The sequence below is a fragment of the Trematomus bernacchii genome, unplaced genomic scaffold, assembly GCF_902827165.1.
Source record: "Trematomus bernacchii unplaced genomic scaffold, fTreBer1.1, whole genome shotgun sequence".
Classification (NCBI taxonomy): domain Eukaryota; kingdom Metazoa; phylum Chordata; class Actinopteri; order Perciformes; family Nototheniidae; genus Trematomus; species Trematomus bernacchii.
Genome location: NW_022987864.1, coordinates 12,367 through 31,317, shown reverse-complemented (window position 1 = coordinate 31,317; position 18,951 = coordinate 12,367). Strand labels below are relative to the sequence as shown.

Genomic DNA, 18,951 nt, shown 5'->3' with positions numbered 1-18,951 from the left:
TGTCCAGGTGTATATCAGTATGTAGTGTCTCTACTTTAAAGAGTCCTCTCCTGCTGATGTTCAGGTGTATATCAGTATGTAGTGTCTCTACTTTAAAGAGTCCTCTCCTGCTGACGTTCAGGTGTATATCAGTATGTAGTGTCTCTACTTTAAAGAGTCCTCTCCTGCTGATGTTCAGGTGTATATCAGTATGTAGTGTCTCTACTTTAAAGAGTCCTCTCCTGCTGACGTTCAGGTGTATATCAGTATGTAGTGTCTCTACTTTAAAGAGTCCTCTCCTGCTGATGTTCAGGTGTATATCAGTATGTAGTGTCTCTACTTTAAAGAGTCCTCTCCTGCTGATGTTCAGGTGTATATCAGTATGTAGTGTCTCTACTTTAAAGAGTCCTCTCCTGCTGATGTTCAGGTGTATATCAGTATGTAGTGTCTCTACTTTAAAGAGTCCTCTCCTGCTGATGTTCAGGTGTATATCAGTATGTAGTGTCTCTACATGTCTCCATGCTTTAAAGTTCAAAAAGCTCTTTACTTTTCTCATACTGTCTGTGCTGCAGCACCTCTTTTCACCCTCTGTCTGAAACCAGAGCCTAGTCTGCTCTGATTAGTTAGCTGACCGGCTCTGTTGTGATTGGTCAACCAGCTTAGAGATGTCCCGCCCCTTAGCCTATCACATAGAATGTGTTGGAGCGCTAGCCAATAGAAGCGCGAGTGTAACGTAGTGATGTAACTATGTTCAGGAAGTAAACAAAGGAGTCCAATGGAGGCTTTCAGGCACACAAATCTATATAACTCACTATACAGGAAAGGGCAAACCCCCAAAAAAGCATAATAGTGCCTCTTTGATTGATTACATTTATTTTCACAATTTCAATTTCATGGTATTTGGTCAAAAGATATTGTGATATTCAGTTTTTTCCCCATATTTCCCAGCCCTACCCTGTCTATAATTTTTTTTAAAAGACAAACATGGGTCTTTGTTAGTGAACTGGGTGGAGTGAAAAGAGTTCAAACCACTGTGTTCACAGGCTGCTCAGTGCTGCCTGTGAACAGTATATTGACTTTGACAAATCAAATTGGCAGAGCGGCCTCTCTAAACCTCACTCTGTAACTGGGGCAACTGTTATGGCAAAGAGCTGTGTGTCTTGGCAAACTATAAAAAAAAATTCATAATCACATCCTGGGCCATGTGCAGTGTGTTCTGTTGGTAAACCACAGCGAGGCCTAGCTTCAGCTCACCTTCTAATCAGAGAGTGGAAATAGCTCAGGGTGGTCAGGCTGCTCTTTGTAAAGCGCTGAATAACACGGAGAATCAAAGTCCAGTAATGGTTCCAGTCTGTGCAAACAAACGTGTGCATATGAAGGCGTTGGAAACACGTACATTAGTGATGCAGAAGGGAATAACACATGGTACTGAAGCGGTTTAATCCTCATTTTTGAAGAATTTCATTTGCTGGTATTCCCACAAGTCATGGTTTTAATTTTAATACACGTCAGATTACTGCGAGAAAAACCAAGCAAGAATATTATTTAAATCGCCTTTTAATGCACAGAGACGTTGTTGTCCCGCCTAGCAACACTGAAAACTGAGTGATTGGTCTTAAATGTGTTTTTTTGTGACTTTATTGTCAGTTTCTTTTCAAACAGCCGCTAAGCTAAAGGTGGCTAATGTTGGCCGTGATGAGGTTTCGTCGTCTCATTTAGACACTTGTTAGCAACCGCTGTTTTTAAATTCACCAGTGAGGTATTTACTGATGTGTTTTATGTCGTAGAACAAAACGTATACACATCTTGTGTTAACCACAGACCGAGTGATTGGTCTTAAATGTGTTTTTTTGTGACTTTATTGAATCCAACATGACTTAAAATCTGTCTAAATGATCCGCCAAGATATATTTCTGAAAACATTTGAGGGGAGAAATAGGCTCTGCCGCGGCTGAATCTTATTTTATTATACATAACATTTGACAGCTTTGACAACATCTTTGCTGGGCTGACTCATTTGAAGTGAGATTCTTTCACTTTATGCAAATACAGACACCTCCAAATCCCCGCAACACTCCCATAATGCACTGCCTGTACAGTGCCGTTAGTCTGTTAGATGACAAAGTGGTTAATTTTGTCGCACTACTAGACTATGTGTTCTTTATTCAATTAGTTATATTTTAAGCTTGTCTCATGCTCAAAAACTCCTATTCGAGAAACTTATGAGCACTTTGTTCCATGATTATCCACTGGGAATTTCTTTAGTGGAGGACAGCCCTCCTTCTGTCTTCTGTAATGTGATTTTATCTCGTCATGTTTTAACTGTTTGTGCTTTTGCTGTACATTGTGTTGTTTTATACTCCAGTAAGATGTGTATGCTGTTCTTATTTTGTATATATTCTGTGTTTAAACAAAAAAAACAAAGGACTTCAGTTGAAAAATGTGCCTTTAGGTCAATTTACATTGCATTGTCCCTGAAAATAAATGAATACATTTGGTTATTTTATCGTCAAATTATTTTTATTTTACATACTGGAGCCTGGCGTGTCTTTAGGGTTTCATGTTTGTTTTTTAACGATGAAACACTACCGCTGACTGCTTGTTTTTAGCAGATGATGAACACACTTAAGGAATGTTTTCAGCCACATGAAAATCAAAGTGACCTCGAGGTACGATCAAATATTCATTTGCATGTCTGAATAGAATGAAATATTAGTGACCAAACCTGATGTGCTTTAATGTGACACGCTCAGTCAAAATCTGCCTAGCAACAGAGTATGGTTGAACAGATTAGTTTCGTCAGCATTTAATAAAGCAAATCATCCAAGATTTAGAATTCAGTTGCATTGTTTTGCTGTTGACGTTTAATTGACCATACGTCTTTCTGCGGATTGATATGACTGCACATAGTCCTTAGCAACGGTCCGTTTTCCTTAGCAACAGTCTGGTAGCGCAAAATAGCAGACCTCTGGAATGTCTAGTTTGACCAATCAGAATCGAGTATTCAATTAAGCCGTGTAATAATGCAATATGATGAATCTGAACCCATGTATTATGATACCTAGAGATTATTTCCAATAGAGAGCCCTACATGAGAAATAGTTGACGTGACAGGCTAATAGGCGGGACAACTCTAAGTGGTTGACCAATCACAACAGAGCCAGCCAGCTAACCAATCAGAGCAGACTGAGCTCTGGTTTCAGACAGAGGGTGAAAAGAGGTACTGCAGCACAGGCAGTATGAGAAAAATAAAGAGCTTTTTGAACATTAAAGCATGGAGACATGTCCCAGTAGAGACACTACATACTGATATACACCTGAACATCAGCAGGAGAGGACTCTTTAAAGTAGAGACACTACATACTGATATACACCTGAAGATGACCAGACGATGTCCTTCTTTAAACACTTTGTCTAAAACAAACTCTGTGTCACAACAAGGAGCTTGTGGGTCAGGCTATGGTGAGAGAGGTGAACTCATACAACACTTAACATTTCATTAGCCGTGTCCCCCACCCCACAGCACCAGCAGCTGAGACATTCCTCAAACACTTGGCCAACACAGAGGGCCTTTGAGAGGGATTGAAGGGGGGAGAGAGGGGTGAGGCACGAGGGAGGATCACTGAACCCCACAGGCTCAGAAACATGCCAAAGATTTCCCTTTATTATCCATGGACACATGTATGTTAGAGGCTGAGCTAACAGGAAAATGTGGTGTGCAGAATTTCTAAATAAGTGTTTTACTCTGTTCTGTAACAGGGAGGAACAACAAGAGCATTCATCACGGTTTCACTGTAAGAGCAGCTGGTGACGCCTGGCCTGATGTACTGCCAGCTTTTTACCACCTTACCAAGTACACTGCACAGAGGAACAGGTGTCTCTCTCTCACACACACACACACTCCTTTTCCACTCATATTAGAGCAACTGTACACGGGAAAACACAGTAAAAAAGCTCTCCTTTCCCATTGCCAAAACATGAGTTTGCCTTTCTGTTTTATTTTTCTGGTGGGTCACATTTGACGTCAGGGACTTGGCTTTAAGTATGGTTGGTAAGCAGTGAAAATGTTTTAGTGGTTCGTTTTTTTATATCTGTTACTTATTCAGTCTCTTGTAAACTCTCAAACCAGAGTTGGAGATTGTTGGATCAGTGGAAAGACTCACAACAATGAGTTATACCGTCTTATCTCTACCTTCAGCGAGGTACAATTACTGTATTGTGGCTTTGAGGGGAGCATATGAAAGCAGTCTCTTTCCTGCATATTTGATTCTATGTATACTTAATTTAAACGGGTGTCATTGCATCGTGCCACATTTCCATCACTGCTGATTGATGCAGGATCAGATCAATATTGTGACAGCGATGACGGAAGTTAGCAACCAGAAGGCTCCCTCTACAAAAAGGATGTTCTCCATAATCTCTGAAGCAACAAACGTTTATGATACTTACACACTTTGTTCAGCAGGATAATCTCCACATATTAACACCGCTTTATGATTTCTGAAGTAAAAAGCTAACGTTAGGCTCTAAAGGAACTACAGCACGGTCGCATGACTTCAAGTCACCACCGCTAAGCTAAAGGAGGCTAATGTTGGGCTATAAAGGAACTACAGCACGGTCACATGACTTCACGTCACCACCGCTAAGCTAAAGGCGGCTAATGTTGGGCTATAAAGGAACTACAGCACGGTCACATGACTTCACGTCACCACCGCTAAGCTAAAGGAGGCTAATGTTGGGCTATAAAGGAACTACAGCACGGTCACATGACTTCACGTCACCACCGCTAAGCTAAAGGAGGCTAATGTTGGGCTATAAAAGGAACTACAGCACGGTCACATGACTTCAGGTCACCACCGCTAAGCTAAAGGAGGCTAATGTTGGGCTATAAAGGAACTACAGCACGGTCACATGACTTCACGTCACCACCGCTAAGCTAAAGGAGGCTAATGTTGGGCTATAAAAGGAACTACAGCACGGTCACATGACTTCAGGTCACCACCGCTAAGCTAAAGGAGGCTAATGTTGGGCTATAAAGGAACTACAGCACGGTCACATGACTTCACGTCACCACCGCTAAGCTAAAGGCGGCTAATGTTGGGCTATAAAGGAACTACAGCACGGTCACATGACTTCACGTCGCCACCGTTAAGCTAAAGGCGGCTAATGTTGGCTAAAGGAACTACAGCACGGTCACATGACTTCACGTCGCCACCGTTAAGCTAAAGGCGGCTAATGTTGGCTAAAGGGTACTATGACTATGCTAAGGGTACTATGACTATGCTTGCACGTCATGGTACCATAGCACCTCCAAGGCGCTAAAAATAAAACTTCAAACATCGCAAAATAAACTGGTCAGACTACTGCTTGACCTTTCATCTAGAACCCACCTCACCTCTGCCCACTTTGACAACCTAGGATGGCTTAGAGTAGACGACAGAGTACAGCTACTTGCAATGGGCCTGGTCTACAAGATCCACTACACCTCTATGGTACCCATGTACATGTCAAAATTCTTCCCAAAGGTCAATGAATACCATGATCATAACACCAGAGGGAGCTCCACAAATCATGTAAAACCCAGATTTGGCACAAAAAAAGGGGAATACACGTTTCGCAATTATGCCACATCAAGGTGGAACGCTCTTCCCACAACTGTAAAGGAAAGTAAAACTATACTTACCTTCAAAACCTCTCTTAAAGAGCACCTTCGGGGGAAAGCATTGCAAAACTGGCCCCGGTAATGGTACAAATCTCAACCTGTCGTACAATGGACAGCTTCCCCCCCCCCATCTATGTATATACTCGCATTTTAGACTCTGTTACTAACTGTATATCTGTAGACTTGGTATGTCTTAAATGTCCGGTTAGGATGTATTAGAACGAAATCTAAAATGAAAATTGTAAATAAGCCATCTGTATGTAAAAAACCACCTGTATGTAAATTGTAAATAAGCCATCTGTATGTCAAATATGTCTTATATGTCTTAAATGATATGATGAATTGGAAATGGGGGACCCTGATGTAAACAAGACGAAAGTCTTTCTCTGGTCTGCATCCTCTTAACAATTGTATGTTTTGAGCTGTACTGTACTGTACCCAATATACAAGCTGTTAATAAACTTTTCAATCAATCAATCAAAAGGAACTACAGCACGGTCACATGACTTCAGGTCACCACTGCTAAGCTAAAGGAGGCTAATGTTGGGCTATAAAGGAACTAAAGCACGGTCACATGACTTCACGTCACCACCGCTAAGCTAAAGGTGGCTAATGTTGGGCGTGATGACGTTTAGTCGTCTCATTTAGACACTTGTTAACAACTGCCGTTTTTAAATTCACCAGTGGGGTATTTACTGACGTATTTTATGTCGTAGAATTAAAATCTCTTCAGCTTGTGTTAACCACAGACCTTATTTCAGGCTAATAACCAGGAACACATTCAAAAAACCATTGGCTTTGAGACAATAGACACTCATTCGTGCGCCACTCTATTATAGCCAAATGTAACCTTTCCCATTTAAGAAGTAAAGCCAGATTTAAAGTGTTTTTCTTTGTCAAGAGGGAAAGAGGCTTGTCGAGGCGAACTCGCCTGCCCTCAGGAGCTGGCAGCACTTCCTCTTGTACATTTACTCTCGGAAAGGGAGAGGCTGAATTCTTTGGCTTCCTCGACCACTAAACCTCAGATGTTGATATCCAGGTACAATGATACGCCTGTCTGGGCTTCCTCCGGGAACCTCAAATATTCATGAGTCTGCAATTAACCCGTAAAGTCCTGCTGAGGCAGCAAGTCGAGCCCATCTCTGGACGTCCAGACAGACTCTTTCTATTAATGTCACAGAGCTATCTACCTACAGAGAGCGTGCCACATCTTCACCGCTGACAAATGCATCCTAAAGGACAAGAGCAGGAGTTTTTTGTAGGATTATAGGGAGATATATTGTTGTCGTAGCACTTCACATTACAGCTTATTGTTAAAGTTTGTTAATAAAGAGGAAATAAGTGAGTTATATAATGAAAGTAATAACCTACTAAAAGCTAGAATCACATTTTGATAAGGCAACGAGTGCCAAGGTCAATGGTGCATTCACATGATCCTCAATTTGTCCAATTTCTACAGTTGGAAGGTTGTTTTTTTCTTTGGTGTGCTGATGAGTGTTCACTTGTAATGTGGAAACAATATGGACACTATTAAGAAGATGTGTTGTATGTCATGCCTCAGAGCGTTTTAAACAACATGTTGACATCTGTTTTCAAGTTGTTCTGAATTATGTTGTTTCTGATTATTTCCAGATCACATGAATGCAGCACAAACACTCTCCCTCAATGATAATGAAGAAAACATATCTTGTGTTTCCGCACTGTGTTTTCGATCCGCTCAAAACTTTAACACATTATTCTTTGGCCAATGCTCTTTTACCAAGTTTTATAACATTTCGGCAAGTAGCTTGTTAGTATAAAATACATTCATTAAAGTTATAAAAGGGTAAACAATGGTGAATTTCCCAATATAGATACACAGTCATAAGAGGCGTTTCTATAAAGTTTGAAATGTAAAATATACACAATATACACAAGGCATCAACGTGTTGAGTGAAGAAGTAGTGAAAAATGATATAGAAACAGCGAGTTAAGCATTTGGTAACCCTGAATTATAGTTATTCCCCGTGTTTGGCCTCTTTGTTGAATTATGAATTGTAAGATATGAATTTGTTTATTTAATACTCTTATACTAATCACTTCCTGTATTCCCGTGATAAAAGGGACATGTGCAATAAAACGTGTCACTTCCGGTTGAAGCAAAGCCGACGGTGTATGTGTGTATTTATTCCTCTGTCACGTTAAACTATGTTCACGATATTCCCATTATATCCATTTCACTCTAATACATATTAACAAATGTATATTTTGTTTAAAAACAAGGTATCACTTAAAAAAATACATGGCATTACTTTATTAATACCTCTTTATTATCAAACTCTTACCCCATTTTTAGAGCTGCAAGTACCAAATATTCTTATTTTATATGAAGTTGTTGCCTATTTTCTTAATGAAGCACTAAACTGGTTTATGAAATGGCCGAAACTGTCCATCAGTGTGTCCTAAATCCCAAAATGACGCCCTCACATGTGTTTTACTGTCCACAACTCTGTTAAAAGGAGTTCAAATAAACAAAAAGCTGAACATATTTACCTTTTAGAAGCTGGAAACAGATCATTGCGAAGAAATATGCAACCGATTACTCGTTTATCAAGAGAATTGGCGATTTTTGTAATAGTTGATTTGGCTCTACTCTTCCCATGTTATGACCGAATGTAAAGTGCTTCCTTCTGTCCGACCTGTTATACATTAACCATGAGACCCCCCCCCCCCCCCTGCAGAAACTGTGGCCACGGGCATGTCAGTGTCATGATGATAATTAATTATGGCAAAATAGAGCCATCAGAGACTTGGCCTCCTTAAAGGCCCACAGCTAATCAGCGGCTCTATTCACAGCTAGCCTGACGATTGGCCTAGATAACCAGAAAGCAGAAACCAGGACCAACAACACTCCGTCTCCTATTCATAGAAAAGGGTCTCCTGGGACGTGTCGATTTGAGCCTTTACACTTAAGATTTCACGCAGCGATGCAGCTGACATGTAAGGGTTTGTTTGTGTCAGTAAGTAAGTGTTTTTGATGCTATGGCGGACATTTTTTCCAGACTGACAAACAATGAAACACACGTCAACTCTCATGCTGTTGGACAGGGCGCAGAACATCAATATAAACACAAAATATTACACCCTTTAACAACAAAATAAGGGTGTATATGCTGCTAGCAATGTGGTTCAAAAGTCATTTCCCATTGTAGACAAGTAAGCCTTTCTGCCCAAGATTGAAAACATTACGGCGGTAAATACTTATTTTATATCCGTTATTTATTACGTTTTATAAGCGTGTCTTATGATAATCAGTGAGGTAACATTACTGTTCCTCTCAACAGAGTCTGGTGGCTTTGAGAAAACAATAAATGCATGTTTTGTATGTTAATACATTCTGGTAATCTCTCAAATTCCTGTTGATTTTATTGTAAATAAATCTCATAGCATCATGCCCATTTAGTTTGTCCACCATGGTGTCATGTTACCATAGATAACAGAACGAACGGCGGGTATTAGAACAGCGGAAAGACAAACAAAGATTGTTTTTAGAAATGCTATTTTGTTTCTGTCCAGTTTGAATGTGTTTGATAATCAGGAAAGTAAAATGTCTGTTTCTGTCAATGGAGTCTGGTGGTTTTCAGGCGAGAATACTTATTATGTACGTTAAAAAAGGGTCAAATCCCTGTTGGTTTAATTGATTATATACTTACCTAAAGAGGCCCTATTTTGCATTCGGGTGTTCCCTTTCCTGTAGTGTGTTCTATAGGTTTTAGTGCATGTAAATGGTCTGCAAAGGCTAAAATCCCTGTGTTCCCTCCAGAGGAAGTTTCTCTCCCACACACTCCCCAAATGCAGGTTTTAACCTTTCACACTGAAAACAAAATCCAGATGTTAGTGGCGTTTTTTTCCAGTGGGATATTCACAGTCCAGAAAGCCTCATTTAGGGAAAAGAGCTGACTGCATTGTATAGGTTAAGAAGCTTTGTCTTATAGTTACACAACGCTCAGCCAACAGGAGCACAAAGCGCCTTTACAACACGTTAGCTTTATTAGGCTCATTTACTGCTGCAATGCTTTATAATAAACACAACTACACCAAAAAACTTTCCAACTGCTCCTTTAAAGTGAACGACCACAACAAAGAGCATTTTATTGCGAAAAACTTCAAACCACAAACGGGCTCGCTGCCTGAGGTCTAATCCAGCAACGTGCACAGGGATGTTGTTACAACATGAGAGAATAAATCCAGACTCTGCTAATCCACAAAGCAGCGTGCACACGAGGCAGCTGCGCTATTCTGTCAGCAACAAGTCTCCTCTGGAAACAAACTGCACATTTAAACAGGACAGGGTCATTTAGTACAAGGGGAACTCCAGCAGATTCACACCAGTCCCATCAGAACTACTGTTTACTGCTGTTACCAGGGCCGTCCCTCCCTACAGGCCGATCACGCAGACTGCGTGGGGCCTCACCTCGCGGAGGGTGCCTCAACTGAGCCGAAAATATGTCCTCTTTAACTAAATGTTCTCCTTACAAAGAAGTTAGTCTTTGTCATAAGTGTTTTTTTCAGTAGGAGAATAAACTTTCCATACATCTGAGAATAGATTTGAACATTTAGCTTCCCTTGATGCAGATTACATCACCGTGTCTCTGCCTGTCCGTCACATGCTTTGTGCCAGAGAGCTTTGGGCTGGATCACCTTATATAACAACACACCATTCTGCTCATCTGCTTAATCTCACTCACACTGGATAACTCTCCTTTTTTTCCCTTTTTCGGGCGGCAGTCGAGGCAATCCTAATACGCTCTGTGTGCCAATCCCTGTTTGGCCTCGACAACTTCCCCGTGTCCTCGCTCACTTTGACAAAACGCCCCCTTTGCCACTCTCCTCCTTATCCCACTTAACATTGTTATATTGTTAACATGTCAATACTCCTGCTCAATGACTGATTCTCCCATTGTGTGCACACATCACAACAGGAAACCCGCTGTGATTGGAAGCCGCATGACACACTTTTAAGCCCCTCCATCTCCATCTCCATCGCCATCCTCTTTTTCCTCCCGTAACAAAGAACCTCCCTACATTTATCACGCTACACAAACCCCTTTAAGTTAATTACTCGCCACCGAGGACAACAACAGTGATGTGCGCTGACACAAAAACACTCAGGGTGGACAGAGCTGGAGGCCGGAGGGCAGTCATGTCTCTGTGAGCTGTTCTCTGTGAGCTGTTCTCTGTGAGCACTCGGCAGTGAAGAGCAGAAGGGGGTGGGAAAGAGAAAAGGAGAAAGAAAACACTCCTGAAAGAAGTGCAGAGCCACTGGGTTCCTGTGAGGAAGCAGTGAAAGTCCATGTTGTCACTCCCAACTAACCATGGGAGCTTTTACACATGCTAATCATGCTAAATGAGGAAGGGGTTAATATCTCTGACCTTCTAATAGGGATAAAGGATGTGAGACAATATAAAACATCGGATTAAATGAAGGTGTTATATGTAACATTACCGACAATAAAATGTATAGAAACTGCAGAACTAGGTTATATATTTGGTTCAGTTGTGCATTTCCATTTCCCCAAATGTCTCCAACATTTTCAAACCCATAGAAAAATGAAATGTAATTGTAATTAATGTAAACATCCTCCTGTCAACTGTGACTGTGTTGTATTCCCTTTGAGCATGCTTCCAGAAGATGTCCTAAATTTACTTTTTATCCATTTTTACCGTGCACTTTTTTAGATGTTGGTGCTTTATAACGCTATATTTGAACCGGATATGATGTTGTTTTGGTCCAGTGTACAATTGATACCCATCAAATGTTAAATAAATCTGCGTATCAATAAAATATTGCCACTACTACATCACTGTACTTTAACGCAGCCTTTAAACAAAGTAAATCAACACTTAGGATATCCAAAATCCATGAAAATAATGGGCCTCAAATCCAAATATCAGAATAATAGTAATATATAACTCCAAATCTCACGATACAATGATTTCCCCGCACCAATATAATACTGTTCTGTTTAATATAATAATCCTTCCAAATAAAAGTCCTCAGTAATGCTCTGTGTGGTGTCTCTTACCCAGATCCTGCCCACTGTGGTCCTGGGAGTTCCTGCTGGAGGTGTTGGATTCTCCGTCTCCGCTCCAGATCTTTCCCGTCTTGCGGACCCCGATGACGGCGGCCTCGCAGACGACCCCCTGCTGCTTCAGGCGCTTCTGAGCCAGCGGGGTGGGGGGGCTGCTGCTGCCGAGGGAGGGGGAGCGGCTCTTCTCCCGGTATAGGGGGAAGGTGGAGGGGCTTGGGGACACGAGGCTGGACGGACCCGACGAGAAGTCCTCCTCGCTGGAGGTCAGGTTCTCGTTGGAGCTGCAGTCCGGCGTGTAGCCTCCACCTAACGGGGGGGGGGGGGGAAATCAAGATTCATCACAATGTTTATAGAGATTTGTTTATTCCACACATGGCAGTTATTTTAAAGGTCACCTATTATGCAAAACCCACTTCTTCATGTCTCTTCTACATCAACACGTGTCCCCTCTTCTTCATGTCTCTTCTACATCAACATGTGTCCCCTCTTCTTCATGTCTCTTCTACATCAACATGTGTCCCCTCTTCTTCATGTCTCTTCTACATCAACATGTGTCCCCTCTTCTTCATGTCTCTTCTACATCAACATGTGTCCCCTCTTCTTCATGTCTCTTCTACATCAACATGTGTCCCCTCTTCTTCATGTCTCTTCTTACATCAACATGTGTCCCCTCTTCTTCATGTCTCTTCTTCATCAACATGTGTCCCCTCTTCTTCATGTCTCTTCTTACATCAACATGTGTCCCCTCTTCTTCATGTCTCTTCTACATCAACATGTGTCCCCTCTTCTTCATGTCTCTTCTACATCAACATGTGTCCCCTCTTCTTCATGTCTCTTCTTCATCAACATGTGTCCCCTCTTCTTCATGTCTCTTCTACATCAACATGTGTCCCCTCTTCTTCATGTCTCTTCTGCATCAACATGTGTCCCCTCTTCTTCATGTCTCTTCTACATCAACATGTGTCCCCTCTTCTTCATGTCTCTTCTACATCAACATGTGTCCCCTCTTCTTCATGTCTCTTCTACATCAACATGTGTCCCCTCTTCTTCATGTCTCTTCTTCATCAACATGTGTCCCCTCTGTGTAAAGAGATTCTGAAAGTGTCAGGAACAAAGATTCTCTCTCTTTTTGTCCTGATCCATTTCTATAAAAACCTGTCTGAAAATGAGCTGATCAGATTTTGGACACTTTATGATGTCATAACGAGGTTTTGTCTTGTGCAACCATTAGCTAATCACCAACCAAGGTAGGGTACTTGAAAAGTACTCCGGTGTGAAAGCGCCTATTGTGTTCTTTTTAACCAAATCTCTCTCAGAGGGGCGTGGGGAGGGGCTCCTTATTTTCATCTAAAGTAACAGACAGAGAATCAGCACTTTGGAAACAGGGCTGAAACAGAGGGGATTATGGGATGCTGCAATGATCTGTTTGGTGTTTCAGCCAATCAGAGACATGTTCTGTATATATCTGAGACCTATAATAAATTGATGAAAAACAGTATAAGAGGGGACCTTTAATGATAAAAGATCCACACTCACCTCCCACGTCGTCGAAGCTCCCTGGAGAGTAGGACCTCCGGGGCCAGGTGAGGTGAGCCTCCTCCTCCTGGCTGTGGTCCCGGATGTGGATCACTCGAGGCTCCCCCTCCCCCATCATCCCCCCCACGTACACACTGGTGTAGGGCTGGCACTCGGACCTCCCCCCCACCTCCTCGTACGCCCCGTTGACTCCCTCCGTAGATCTCCCTCTCTGCACCTTACTGATGTCCCCCGATGCAGCAGAAAGGTTCCCAGGAAGTGAATGAAGGGACCGTTTCCTCTCCATCTGCATGGCCTGACTCCCCAGGGTGCTGATCTTGTCTGAAACCTCCCTGTCGTTGACTTTGACCAGGCCTCGCTCGTGGTGGTACTCCATGTTCACGTAGAAGGGCTTCTCCATCACCGACAGGCCCCTCCCGTCCCCTGCAGAGTGAGAGTTGGCCCTCCTGATGCGCTCAAAGTTGGACCTCAGAGCTGCCACGGAGCCTGTGCTTGGAGGATACTCAGGAACCTCTGGATCAACATCTTTCTGTTTGCTCGGAGACGCTGCATCCACCTCCAGATGTGCTTTACTGCTTACTTCATCTGTGTGCAGAGGTGGAAGAAGTGTTCAGATGCTTTACTTGGGTAAAAAGTACCAATACATTACTGTCAAAGTACTTCATTACAAGTAAAAGTCCTGCATTCAAAATCGTACTCCTGCTGTGTTTGTTTCTCCCGCCTTATTTTGGTATTCCTAGTCCAATTTTAACTGCTCTTACATTAACACAAAAGTCATTAATCATCACCAAATGTTATTTAACTCTCTTTTAAGCTGTAAACAATGTCTCAGGTTACTGGTTTACATGAATAACTGCAGAGAAAATAGACACTGAAAATGTCATGCTTGTCGATTTGTGGGTGTGTACTATCTGGTGGATGAACATAAACCCATTCACTTCCTATGGCGGTCACCATAGGAGTTACAAAGTTGACTAAACCACCCAAAATGCAATGAAAGTGGTGATCAGCAATTACATGATATGTTCTAATGCCTACTGTGGAGGATATCATAAAGCCCTGAGGCAATAACATGTAAAACACAATATATATTATTGATGAAAGTAGTAAAACGGTCAGATTTGACCTGAACACGACAGGAGGGTTAAGTAAAAGTACAAAAGTATTATCAACAAAATGTTGTCTTTATGTGTGTATATAATCATAATTATTATACATGTGACATTTCTAGATAAATGTGTGGCATCACGTAGCATTTTACTGCTGTAGACAAACCACGTTCTGATTGACTTTTTGTAAAATTATTAAATAATTTGACTCTTTTGTGACTTTAAGAGTTAGTCCACTAGTTTAAATTTGAGAGATGCATTTTGTTAAAAGTAGCTGAAGCTGTGAAATAAACAGGTGGAGTAAAATAACAGTATTTCCCTTTATTTTAATTGTTACCCTAGTGATACATGTCCTTTCTACTGTGAATTTGTATATACTTGCTGCTAATGTTAATGTTTTATTCTTATTCTATCTTTCAAATATTGTTAACTTGTGTAATGCTGGACAAATCTGCCGCTGTGACAAACAAATCTCCCAGTTTGGGATGAATAAAGTATCTATCTAAATGTAGTTGAGAAGAAGTATGAAGTAGCTCAAAATGGAAATACTCAGGTAAAGTACAAGTACCTCTAAATTGCACTTAAGTACACTACTTAAGTAAATGTACTTAATTACTTCCCACCTCTGGACATAACAAAGACTTTGTATCACAGAGCTGGCAGGCAAACATCGGGCTGATATTTGGTACTAATGATCGATTGCCTTCTTACATCCAGCTCAACCAGTTAATGTCAAGTTAATGTCCCCACCTGTGTCTGTGTGCTGGTCTCCATCGTTGATCTGTGGAGAGTTTTTAAATCCCCACCGCTGCCCATCGTAGGATTTCCTCTCTTTGGCCAGCAGAGTCTGCAGGTAGATCATGCGGAAACGCTCCTTGTTCACTTCCTTCTCCAGTTGTCTGATGGACGTCTTGCATTTGTCCAGCTCCTGCTCGATGTTCCCCAGTGACTCCAGATCCATGGAGGGGGGGTCAGACTCAGGGAACTGGGCTTTCCATGCAGCCACAAACCCCACCGGCTCCACCATGATGATTATTATTATTCAGAGGGGGGAGGAGTACTCATATCGTGTACTAAAAGTAGAAAGCGTAGGAATACTCTGTTACAAATAAAAGTCCTGCATTCAAAATGTTACTCAAGTAGAAAAAGTATTATCATCAAAATATAGTGAAAGTTGCGACAGTAAAAGTAGTCATTGTGCAGATTGGTCCATTTCAGAATAATATATATGATGTGTTTTATAATGATTGATCATTAAAGTGTTCTCAAAGCTGGTAAAGGTGCAGCTAGTTTGAATGACTTTGTATACTGCAGGGTAGCTTGTGAATTTACTCCAGGTGGAACTAAAGTCTGATTTAACACTTGATTATATTTCACATCATTCATCCAGATCTGTGAAGTAACTAAATACATGTAGTGGAGTAGAAGTACACCATTTACCTCTGAACTGTAGTGGAGTAGAAGTATGAAGTAGCAGAACATGTAAAGTCCCTCAAAAAGGTATTTGAGTAAATGTACTTAGTTACTTAACGCCACTGTGTTAATATTATACCTCTAACATAGACTATTCAATCAAAACATGAAGCTGGATCTGACTGTTTACCTTCCATAGTGTTATCCAGAGGTAGAATCCACTTTAAAGTGAGTCAAAACTGTTTCAGTTGCAGCATTTACTCACAAACACAAAGAGAAAATCCTCTCTCCTTACTCCTGTTGATGCAGTCCACAAAAAAAACGATTGTTATCCTTATTCCTGGTATTTAATCCCTTCTTTGTGCCCGTCTATTCTCTGGAGATGTGTCCCCCTCTGTGTTTGCTGTCAGACTGAATCTCTGCTGCCTCCTTCTCTCTCTCAGTCAGCAGGAAGAGAGGAGGGGCTTACACTGCAAATGCATGAAGAAAAAACGTACAATAATATGTCAAAATGCGAGTTTACAGGCAGAGCTGAGGTAATGTTGAAAAACACCTTGACAGCTGTGAGAAATATATCTAAAAAAAGCATAAAAACTGACATTGCAAGACATACGTAGTCCAACGTCGTAGAGAAGAGAGAGGATTTTTTTTTGCAAGAAGGTGAAGGGGAACGAGATCCTGATTTTCAAAACAACTACCTGCTTCTATTTTTAGCCCCAAAAAGACTACATTTAACTTAATTTCCACCTTTGTTTTCCCTTAGCTTTATATATGTCTCTCTTTCGGACCCACTTCGCACTTGTGCTTTTAGTTTTGCTCTGAAAACTCAGCTGGTTAATCCTCCCAAAGTTCATTGTGTCACAACCTGAAGCAGAGCTGTGAGGAAATGTCGCCACCTGTCGGTCAGAGACTGCAATTACAGAGAGGTGCGTTCAAGGACAGAGAGGTGCGTTCACGGGTACATTCAAGTATGGACAGTGGTATAAAAGTAACCAAGTGTATTTACTCAAGTATTGTTCTTTAGTACTTTTTTGCCATATTTGTACTTTACTTAAGTATTTCCATTTCATGCTACTTTATACTTTTTACTCCACTACATTCCGCATAATAAGTGTTTTTACATTTTATGCTTTAAGTTTATTTGATTCTTATACTTTTGTACTTTTAATAAAGCAAAGTCTTGAAATCAGGACTTTTAATTGTAACGCAGTATTTTAAGACCATGGTATTTGTACTTTTACTTAAGTAAAGGACCGAAATACTTATTCGAAACACTTAGTATGGAGATTTACTGTGTTCATGTACAGAGCATAAGCACAGAGGATGCGTTCAAGAACAGCATTTTGAGATTTACCAAAAATGCTTTGTATATTGACTATATGTAGGCCAGTATCATGTATATACTATTGTGCTTTAAGCTCGATTTATTTGTAGGCTATGTATTTTTAAAGCTTTATTTATTTTGAGTACTGTATGTGAAAAAAAAATTAAATAATTTTTGTATTTATGTTTTACTTTTATAATTATAATACATAATACATAAAACATGTTTATACTTTTATTTAAAATTAAATTAAATCCATACATTTACTCAAAGAGTACTCAACAGTATTGAGACAGTAAATCACTGGTTTAAATAAATTGTAATATTTATCTGTGTTGTTGATACGCTTGTTTAGTCAGACGATATTAACATATTTACACACAGCGTAGAGCCATCATTTATTTCATATAAAAGTACACATTATAATGTATTAAAGGCAGAGCATAGTAACAATATATAATATCAGTAAGAAAAGGCCTTGTAACGGTCTAAATCCATATGATAAAACATAAAGAGTAATAAGTCAAATATATATAAAACTTCACAGATTTAACAAGGATTCTGGTTAACAGATGAGACTATGTTTTGTTTTACTTCTGAGCGAGTGTTAATTAATATTCGCCCCAAACTCTCACACATTTGTCACCTGGAAGCATTATTAACACAGACATTTTTGCAGTAGTAACTTCATATAAACTCAAAAACACATTGTAACATGAACAGCTTTTTAACCTGTTAAGCCCTGAGCCTGTTTTTCAGGTCTCAGGCTCGAAAATGACATTCCCAGAACAAATGACCATATCTTCCCTTCTAAAAGGGTTAAATTAATAATCTTTTTTCTCAAAGTAATGATAAACCTGTGAGTTGGATGTAGAAAAGTCAGAATCAATATAAATGTTTTTTATTTGAAAGAAAATTCAGATTTCACATAGTAAAAAACTGTAAATTAGTGTCCGTCCAAAAATTCTTTTTTACTTATAGTGAAAACCACCCTTGGATGATGGGTTAGTAGACTAAAAGCTTTAGGAATCCAAAGTGTGTGGTTGTGGACGTGAGTAAATTGACTAATACAATGGATGAGATGGAAGATATTAAAGCTGATCGGGATATGGATATACGACGCAATGCTTGGATTAAAGTGCGGATTGAACGATCAAAAGGATTGATAAAGTGTGATCCTAAGCAGCGGTGCCGCCAGGGATTTTGGGCCCCGTGAAAATATATCACATTGGGCCCCAAAAGTATTTGTTTTGATATATATATATATATATATATATGTTGTAGTCCTGTCTCCCTTCAGATATGTTAAGTGGCATGTCATTCAACACAATGCTGCTCACCTCCTTCAGTTGGGAGAACAGCTGGTTCAGGTTCAGCCTTATGGGGGGACAGGGCTGCTGAGCCTAGAGATGGATCTGTAGTTTGTACAGCGCAGGTCAGGTCAGGTCAGCAGGCCACACAAAGAAAAGAGGGCAAAGAGGTGGTAAACCCTTATGCTTTCCTGAACTGAATGTTTTGATTGTCTAAATGTATATACTTTGGGAGATAATAACTTTCCTAATGAACCAACACTTTTATTTAAAGGTCCCATGTCATGCTTTTCTGTTCTTACCCGTCCCCGTGTGATGTAGCTTTCTCTGCATGGAACCGGTCTGCAGTCACAAACCCTCAGTACACCCTGTAGCGAGTACATGCCGTGTTCAAGTTGATGTATAACATGTTTTTTTAAATACATGTTATATATCTGAACACATTTGCTGCAATAATTATTATGTAATAATAAACTTGCAATCAGAAGTCAATATAACTAATAGATCTAAGTTGAAACAAATGTATTATTACAATCTTCTTAACTTG

The 18,951-nt window shown here is 40.5% G+C and overlaps 1 protein-coding gene across 1 annotated transcript in view; it reads right to left on the bottom strand.

Moving 5' to 3' along the window:
• Positions 1 to 16,527, bottom strand: part of LOC117469150 (breakpoint cluster region protein-like) — a 54,140-nt gene extending 37,613 nt beyond the window's left edge. The window contains exons 1-5 of the mRNA XM_034113532.1: positions 16,370 to 16,527; positions 15,961 to 16,240; positions 15,108 to 15,430; positions 13,249 to 13,833; positions 11,707 to 12,018 (exon numbers count right to left, since the gene is read on the bottom strand). Of these exons, the coding sequence (XP_033969423.1) occupies positions 11,707 to 12,018; positions 13,249 to 13,833; positions 15,108 to 15,384 (1,174 nt within the window). The 5' untranslated portion in view covers positions 15,385 to 15,430; positions 15,961 to 16,240; positions 16,370 to 16,527. The remainder of the gene's footprint in view (positions 1 to 11,706; positions 12,019 to 13,248; positions 13,834 to 15,107; positions 15,431 to 15,960; positions 16,241 to 16,369) is intronic.
• Positions 16,528 to 18,951: the final 2,424 nt, after the last annotated feature.